Source organism: Pseudorca crassidens, chromosome 15 (genome assembly GCF_039906515.1).
Source record: "Pseudorca crassidens isolate mPseCra1 chromosome 15, mPseCra1.hap1, whole genome shotgun sequence".
In the NCBI taxonomy this organism is placed as follows: domain Eukaryota; kingdom Metazoa; phylum Chordata; class Mammalia; order Artiodactyla; family Delphinidae; genus Pseudorca; species Pseudorca crassidens.
In genome coordinates, this window is record NC_090310.1 from 66,652,403 (window position 1) to 66,661,330 (window position 8,928).

Here is an 8,928-nt window from a genome sequence, read left to right on the forward strand (position 1 = left end):
CCATCCCGCCGCTGCCGCACATTCTTCTGCCTTGTAAGGCCCGGCGCCGCGCCCCGCCCCGCGCCCCCGCCGCGCCCAGCCCGGACCCAACCGACGGCCCGCCAGCCTCGGCTCCGCACCCGCTCCGCGCACCGAGCCAGCGCCTTCTCCGCACCAGGTGGGAGCCCGGCGACCCGGGTGGTCTAGTGTGGGCGGTGTGACAGCCGCGGCCCGAACTTGGGGACGCAGGGAGGTGTCGGAGGGCCTCTGGTCAGGGACAGCTCGTGGGCCTGGCTGGGGCTGAGAGGTTGCTCGGTCTGACGGGGATTCTGGCTGGGTCCGGGCAGCAGGGAGACTGTTCCCGGCTCCGGGAACCAGTGGGCCTATGGCCAGGGAAGACTGTCCGGGCCCTGACCCTTTGCTGTGCAGTTAGAGGTGCCAAGCCCAGGACTCGGGATGCCCGGGAGGACGGGAGGACGTGTGGCTGCCGGTGTTCCCTGCCCTAGGGGACCCATGTGTGTCCTCCAGAGCGTCCGTGTCCCATCCCCCATCTCCTGGGGCAGGAGAGAGGGATGGAGACCGGAGTAACCCCCGTACACACACACACACACACACACACACACACACACACACACACACACACACACACACACACACACACACACACACACACACACACACACACACACACACACACACACACACACACACACACACACCCGAGGCTGTGTGCTGCGCCCTGGGGCTTGCCCACTCTGAGCCGTCTGCCCACCTGGGCCAGCTGGGTGGGGAAGTTGCGCCTGGGTGGGGAAGTTGCGCCAGGGGCCCTCTGCGGGCTCACCCCGCCCCCCGGCTGGACAAGGACCTGGGCTTCAGAACCTGGTCCCCGCGCCTCCCCAGCCCTCCAGCTGCTCTGGCTGCTCTCAGGAAAGGGTCAGATAACTGCCTCAGATGAGGTGAGCTTACCAGCAAGGCATCTGGCACTGCCAGCCATAGGGACCATGAGGTAATGGGAGACACAGGCCTTGTCTTTGCTGTTACGGTGGGATTTCAGGCACCAGAAAGGGGGAGGTGGCACGTAGTTGCAGCAGGCCAAGTACCTGCGATATCGGATCGCCGGTGGCTAGGATTCCCAGGAGGATGAGGGGACGGCTCCAGGGCTAAGAGGCCAGCCTGTCTCTGACCCCAGTCCCTCAGCCAAGACTGGAAACTGCCTCTGGTCACAAAGAGTCCTCAGCCCCTCAGTAGCCATCCGCCCACCATGAAAGGCCATTTGCCACCCCCAGACCCACCCCTAGCCCAGAGGTCCTGGCTTCCAGTTGGACTCTACCCCTCTCATGGACACACCACTTCACGGGCCTCAGTTCTTTTAATTGCACGGTGAGGGGCGCCCCACTCTCCCCACCCTGCTTCCCAAGACTGCTGGGATGGACAAACTGTACAGTTCAGTGCTCCAAGCCCTGTCACGGCCCCTCAGCACAACAGGGCGGAGATGGGGTGGCCAGGGAGGCAGGGGAGCCCAGCTAGTATCAGAGCAGTGGGTGAGCTCTTGGCCACTCCCGCCTTTGGTCGCGGCTTTCTCTCTCATCCTGCCACGTCTGCCCTAGAACTTTACGGGGGGCGGGGGGGGGGGTGACAGTGATGATAACCATCACAGCCTCTGCTGGGCACAGTGGACTCCTCTTCAGCTGCCTTCTGTGGGTGCCATGAGTCAAAGTTCCCAGAGAACACCTGGCTCAGGGCTGGAGTGGCCCTCGAAGCACTAACCACAGGACACGGTGGCACGCCCTGCCGACAGCGCCATCCCACTCCCACCCAGGTCAAGGGTGGGAAAGGCTTTTGTCTACCCACCCGCAACCACAGGAGAAACCCTGAGGGCCAGGTGTGTCAGTCCAGTGGGACCCAGTACTATAGGCAGCCGTGGCTCTGGGGAAGGACTGGGGCTGGCCAGCATCCCAGCTCAGGGTTTAAGATCTCAAAGGCCAAAGACGGCAAATGGCTTGAACAGGGTCATGAGATACAGGCCTGGCGACAGATCGAGGAGCACTTAAGGCTTCCTGCAGATCCTCGACAAAGGGACTCAGGGCAGAGGAAAGAGGGCAGCAGTCCTGGGGCCTCGGCCAGGCCCACAACCGCCCCAGCTGAGAGGCACATGACCCTAGGTCTTCAGGGGCACAGTCCCCACTAGCCCTGACAAGGGTTCAGGGAGAGCCCCTTGCTGGGCCTCAGTTTCCCCATCTGTACAGTGGGGCCAGCAGACTGGCTGCAGTTGCCTTCATAGTCATTCATTAAACAAGCATCTATGAGCACCACCATGGGCTGAGGTTTAAATCAGGGGACTTACACCAGCCCTGATTGATTGTGAGGGAGAAAGACCTTTAAGTGCTTACTGTCAAAGCCAGGGTGGGGGAACTGCTCCCCAAGGGCTGCCTGAAGAACTGGGCTGGAGAAGGAAAGGCATTCCAGGGGGAAGGACTAAGAAGGAAAGTCGGGGGTGGGGGGTCTGGGGAGCAGACATAGATGGCAGGAGGGACGCCATGAGGGATGCCATGGCCAGTCAGAGAGCAGAGCAGGAGGGGTTCACACAGGGCCTTTGATGCCAGGCTGAGGGGCCAAGACTTGCTGGGGGAGGGGAGGGGATGGCGGGAACCCTCAAGTGTTTCAAGGTGAAGTGTCTGGGTTTGTATGCAATGGGTGAGACAGGCTCGGAGGCCAGGTCTAAACAAGGGTGACAGGAAGCTGGGCTTCTGAGCCGGGGGGATCTCTATGCTCCTATAAGCACTGAGGAGTGAGAACAAGGGGTAGGGCCCAAATCAGGTCTATCTCCCACCCTAAGGGGCTGGTCAAGTGTGGACAGGTGGGGGGAAAGGAGACTGGCCAGAGCACTGGCCTTCCAGAACCTCCAGAGGAGGGAGGGCAGAGGGATGGGGAGGAGGAGAGGATGAGGAATGTCAGGAATGCGTGCCGCTGACCCAGCTCCTTCCTGCTGGTGGGGGCAGGGAGCCTCAGAGCCTCTCACAAGGCAACCCACCCTGTAAGCCGGAGAGAGATGGACAGTGTAAATGCTATTAAGGCTTAAAGGAGATAAAGCACGGAAATGGTTGGCACCGAACCCAATCCTAAGTGTCTTACCCAAACAGTCACAGCAAAAATAGCTTCCTCTGTGCCGGCCACCATGCCAGGGGCTTCTTGGGCACTAAGTCAATTAATCCCTTCGGCTGGGCAGTCCTATCCCCATTCCCAGATGAGTATACTCACTCAGAGAGGTAGAGGAAGTTGTTTCAGATCACACAGGGCCAACGCTGTATGCTGAGCTGGGTGGCAGAAGCCCCAGGCCTATGGGAGCACGGAGACCGGCCCAGGCACTGACAGCCGAGCAGGGGCAGGCCAGAAGATTCTCTGGCCTGGAGTCACAGGAGGCTCTCCCACTTACACCCACTGCCTACAGGAAAGCCCCACACGCCCGCAGCCAAGATGTCCAGTAAACGGGCCAAGGCCAAGACCACCAAGAAGCGGCCACAGCGGGCCACATCCAACGTCTTCGCGATGTTTGACCAGTCCCAGATCCAGGAGTTTAAGGAGGCCTTCAACATGATTGACCAGAACCGAGATGGCTTCATTGACAAGGAGGACTTGCATGACATGCTGGCCTCGCTGGGTGAGCAGGGGCGGGGTGTGGGACTCCAAGTGGGCCCAGCAAGGGCTGCAGCTGGAGCAGGCAGTGGGGCTGCTCATCCCTTACGGAACACTTCCTGTGCACTGACATGAGGCACCCACCCTGGAGAGTAGCTGCCATCACTTTCTCCATTTAGCAGGTAGGGAAACTGAGGCACAGAGCAGTTTGCCACTGGACTTGAACCAAGACAGGCCCACTCCAGGGCAGGACTGCCTCAGGCAGATTTGTGGATTGGGCTGCCCGGTACCATTTGCTTTAAAGAAAGGGATCAGCAACTACAAGAAAGTTTGAACTGCATGGACTTTCCATTGTACAGTGGGGAAACTGAGGCCTTAGAAGGGAGGCCAGGGTATCTGCCCCCCTCCTTTAAAGGTCACCTGTGTCAGGCTCTGAGAGGCTGACTCCAGTGATTTCCCCAGAATCAGAATCAGAGCTGAAAGGGCTCAGGAATCTAGTGCATCTCACCATTGCTCAGATGGGGAAACTGAGGCCCAGAGGCCAGGCCTCCAGACACCAGCCCCCAGCCTGTGGCTCTGCTTCCACATCCCTCCCCATGTGCTAGCCACAGACAACCACCCTCAACCCAAGTTTCTGGTGCCCCCTTCATCCAGGTGAGAGCATCTGGACCAGACACTGGCTGGGGGAGGGGGTGGTCTCTGGCAGTAGAGGCAGCAGCCTATGGCCAGATAGGCCTGAGTCAGGCCCTGGCATTGCCCCTCACAGCTGGGCAGTCCCGCTCTGTGCCTGTTTCCCCTCCTGTGCAATGGTGACCGTGGCCCTTGTGTGCACCCCCAGGGTGTCTGGTGGGAGGAGCAAGCAATGTAGAGGGAGCAGGAGGGCTGACATCACACACTGCGCCCACGCTCGGCACCACACCCCTCCCAGCTTCAGGCCAGACTCACCTGAAGGCTCCCTCCCTGAGGAGGTCACCGGCAGGAAGGAGGACTGAGGCCTGGCGAGGGGAGGAGCTGTGAGTCCCCATGTCACAGCTCTTCAGGCCTCAGCCATCCCATGGGGACAGAGCAGAGTGTGTGAGGCTCGGAGGAGACAGGGACACGAAGACTCCTTTCCATTTCTGAGGCAGCGCCTGCACCCGGGGCCCTCAACCCCAGAGACTTGATGACAGGCCTGGGCATCTACCCAGAAAAATCCTCACTCCTGTTTGTAGCTCGTGTCAGTGAGTCCACAGATCAATCATGGCCTCTGGTTAAGAACATCATCCTCTGGGAATTCCCTGGCAGTCCAGTGGTTAGGACTCCACAATTCCACTTGCAGGGGGCATGGGTTGGATCCCTGGTCGGGGAACTCAGATCCTGCATGCCACACCGGCATGCCCAAAAACAAAGGAACCTCAGGTTAAAAAACAAGAACAGGGCTTCCCTGGTGGCGCAGTGGTTGAGAGTCCGCCTGCTGATACAGGGGACACAGGTTCGTGCCCCCGTCCGGGAAGATCCCATGTGCCGCAGAGCGGCTGGGCCCATGAGCCATGGCCGCTGAGCCTGCGCGTCCGGAGCCTGTGCTCCGCAACGGGAGAGGCCACAACAGTGAGAGGCCCGCGTATCACAAACAACAACAACAACAAAAAATAAAATAAAATAAGAGCAGCAAATAATAAAATAATAACAAGAAGCAGCTCTGCAGGTATTATCTTAAATCTCAAAGCAATCCTATTAGGTAGGTGTGATTATCATTCCCACTTTATAAATGAGGAGACAGAGGCTCAGAGAAGTTATGTAATCTGCCCACGGTCACACAGCTACTAAGCGGTAGAGTTGGGATTTGAACCAGCAGTTGACTCAAATCCACAGGGCCAATGCCAATCATTGTTCTGTCCATTTTACAGCCATTGCTTTCTTCACCTTCACAGTTCTCCTCAGAGGCAGGGGAAACAGGCATAGAGCTGGGATTCAAACCCTAGCCTGTGTGGCACCAAAGCTCACTGGTTTAACTACTTTCAAAACTGCCTGGGGTCTGGCTGCCTGGCTTCAAATGCTGGCTCTACTCCTTACTCGCTGTGTGACTAAGGACAAGTCCTAACCTCTGGGCCTCAGGTCCCACACCTGTGAAGGGGGATAAGCCTGCTGACCTCACAGGTGGTGAAAGTTAAAGCAATAAGGCACATGGAGCACGGGACGCCGTGAGCGGTCAGCAGATGGGGGCCCTTATACTTCAGTGAGCATTACCCGTGGCAGACATCCAGACCCCAGACCTGAGGAGGAAAGTGGTCAAGGCCACCTGCCAGGAGAGCGGGGAGGGAGCAGTCAGAGAGCCGGCCGTCCCAGAGACATGCTTTACAGTTTACAAAACGTACTGTCTCCTGTCTGTGGGGCCATGAAGGGAGGGGACAGGGAGGAGGGAGGGGACGGGAGGGGACAGCAGGCACAAATGGCCCTCCCACCACAGGGAAGAACCCCACGGACGAGTACCTGGAGGGCATGATGAGCGAGGCCCCGGGGCCCATCAACTTCACGATGTTCCTCACTATGTTTGGGGAGAAGCTGAACGGCACGGACCCCGAGGACGTGATCCGCAACGCCTTCGCCTGCTTCGATGAGGAGGCCTCAGGTCGGCAGCCTCTGGATGGAGGCCTGGACGGGGCTGGGCCTGCACACCTCCCCCAGGGCACCCCCACGTATGCCGGGGGGACCCGGCCGCGCTTGCCCCCAAAGGCCAGAACAGAAATCGCCCGTTTCTGTTGCCAGAACCATAAAAGCTAGGCTACTTTCTTGTTTTCTCCCCCAAATGCGAGACTAAAACAGCCCACATCCACCAAGCTTTCCCATTTCCTAGTTCACCTGTTGGCCCAACACACCAGGCCTCTGCTTTCTACCCTTCCAGACACCAAACCATTTCAGGCCCTCTGGCCAACGAGGTACAGAAACCAGCCCCCATCCTCGAATCTTCCAAAGGGCTTCTGTCTCACAGCCGGTGTCTCCCAGGGACAGGCCAGAGCGATGCTGGCAGTAGCTGCTCCAGCAGTTTCTCAGGGGCCACAGGCACACCACTGGCCTAAGCGTGTTCGAACATTTTCCTGCCATCACAGTCCCCTACCAGCTTGGTATATTTTCACCCCCATTTTCCAGATCAAACAGGCAAAGAGAGGTTAAGTAACTTGCCCAAGGTCACACAGCTAGAAAGAAGGGGGCGATCAGCATTCAAACTCAGGCAGTGGAACTCTGGGGCTCAGGCTCTTAAAGCAGGACATACCCAGCACCACCCCCCAGCCCCAGGTCCGCTGCAGAACCACCTGGCCGACAGTCCCACGGCGGAACTCTTCCCTGTGGGCCCTGGCGACCTTGAACTGAACAGAGACCAGGGCTGTGGCTTTTCCTGGCCTCTCTGGGGTCTGAAAGGGCTGGTGGGGGCCCCGGGGGTAGAGGGTGTTAGGTGTGTCCTGGCCCGAGTTCCTGTCTCATGGCCCTGGCCCTGCCCCGCCCCCCCCCCCCCCCCCCGCCAGGTTTCATCCACGAGGACCACCTCCGGGAGCTGCTCACCACCATGGGCGACCGCTTCACAGACGAGGAAGTGGATGAGATGTACCGCGAGGCGCCCATTGATAAGAAAGGCAACTTCAACTACGTGGAGTTCACCCGCATCCTCAAACATGGCGCCAAGGACAAAGACGACTAGGCCAGCCCAGCCCCCCTGTGCCCAGGCCCGCGTCCCAGTCACCTGCTCCCTCAGACACTGTCTGCACCAGCTCTGCCCACAAACCCGCGAGCCCACAGGCCCCTCTCTAGAGGATCCTCCCTCTGAGGGGTTAGGGTCCCAGCTCCCAGTGGAGGGAACAGGCTGAGAGAGTGCAGTGCCAGGCAAGGGGCGGAGCCAACGTGAGGCGGGGGTTCCCCCCGTGACCCTCCAAGGAAACCCCATCTTCTTGGGAACTGGGCCAGAAGCTGGACCTGGAGGCACCAGGGGAAGGCCCCTCAAGAGAGCCCAGGCCCCGGCTGTTGCCCGCCCACTCCCAGGCTGCTCCCCACGGGCAGGGCCCTGCGTCCTGGTCTGGGACACCGCTGCACGTGCAACCCTGTGCAGGGCATGAAAACCCTTCCCCAGCCACTGCCACAAGCACGCGAACCTCACCCAGGCCCCCTCTCAGAGGACAGGATGCCAGTCCTGTCCCCTACACCCTGCCCAGCCACCAGAACACGCGCCACCCCGCCGGGAGTGCACTCCAGAAGGTGCATGTAGGGTGGGTGTTCGTCTCGGCGAGGCAAAACGTCTAATAGAAGGCTGAGCACTGCCTTTGGTCTGTGTGTCTGTGACTGGGGTGAAATAAAGGAGCCCCCATGCCCCAAACGCCCTCCCACCCTTTCCTTCCATCCCCCGGGGCCGCCCTGATCCTCTCCAACCCAGCCCCTGGCCCAGGGAAGGCTCAGCTGAGACCAGACCAGCAGTGGGGAGCAGACAGAGGTGCTGAGGGGAAAAGCCCTCCTGGGAGGGAGAGGGCAGAGTGGGGAAGACCCACAGGAATCACCACAGCAAATCCCAGTGGGGGGTCTGGGCCTCTGAGGGGGCAGCAGTCAAGGTCACAGTGTTCAGGACCACAGCCTGGATCTCCAGGGTCACTCAGGTGGTCCTGGAAGAACAGGGAAGCTTTGGGAACAGTGAGAAGGGCTCATCCCATTAGCTCAGGGATGGAGATGAGAATGAATGGATTCCTTGTGGGCAGCTCCAGGCAGCTACCAGGTGTGTTCTGAGCTGTACCCGCCACAGCTGGAGGGTCAGTTCAGCCACATGACCAGCAGCACAGCAAGCCAGAGCTTTTCACAGCCCACATGTGCAAGAGACAGGCAGACGGGGTCCCTGTTACATCTGAACGATGGGGACACTGACCACGGTGCCTGGAGCATAAAAGGAGGGGAAATAATGGTTGAATGAACAGAGAGTCAATAGGGACAGGAACTGCCTGAGGTAACCCAGTGGGTCTGGGGCAGAAAGAGAGCTGGACCTTGGCCTCTGGACCTTCCATGGGGCTCAGGCCAGGGCTGGACACATCGCACCTGACCCCAGCAGGGAGGAGGTGCTGGGCCCCGCTTGGTCCTGCTGCCTTCCCTAAGGGTCACCCAGAGCCAGCCAGCCACAGTGCATGACAAAGGTCTGAGATCAGAGCCAAGGGAGCACTGAGCACTACGGGGATCCTGCACTGGCCCAGGAGGCCTAACCTCCCACAGGCCTCTGCCCCTATCGGGGCTCCAGGGCCCTTCCAGCCGAGCCCTGGTCAGAGCCCCATGAAACCCCTCCTCTTGCCTCCAAATTGAGCCCCACAAGTC

At 59.7% G+C, this 8,928-nt stretch overlaps 1 protein-coding gene across 1 annotated transcript; it reads left to right on the forward strand.

Moving 5' to 3' along the window:
• On the forward strand, window positions 1-7,898 carry MYL9 (myosin light chain 9). The gene is made up of 4 exons (XM_067708041.1): window positions 1-157; window positions 3,428-3,637; window positions 6,059-6,220; window positions 7,113-7,898. The coding sequence occupies exons 2-4, from the start codon at window positions 3,454-3,456 to the stop codon at window positions 7,283-7,285; spliced, it is 519 nt and encodes a 172-aa protein (XP_067564142.1). The 5' UTR covers window positions 1-157; window positions 3,428-3,453; the 3' UTR covers window positions 7,286-7,898.
• The last annotated feature ends 1,030 nt before the right edge of the window (window positions 7,899-8,928 follow it).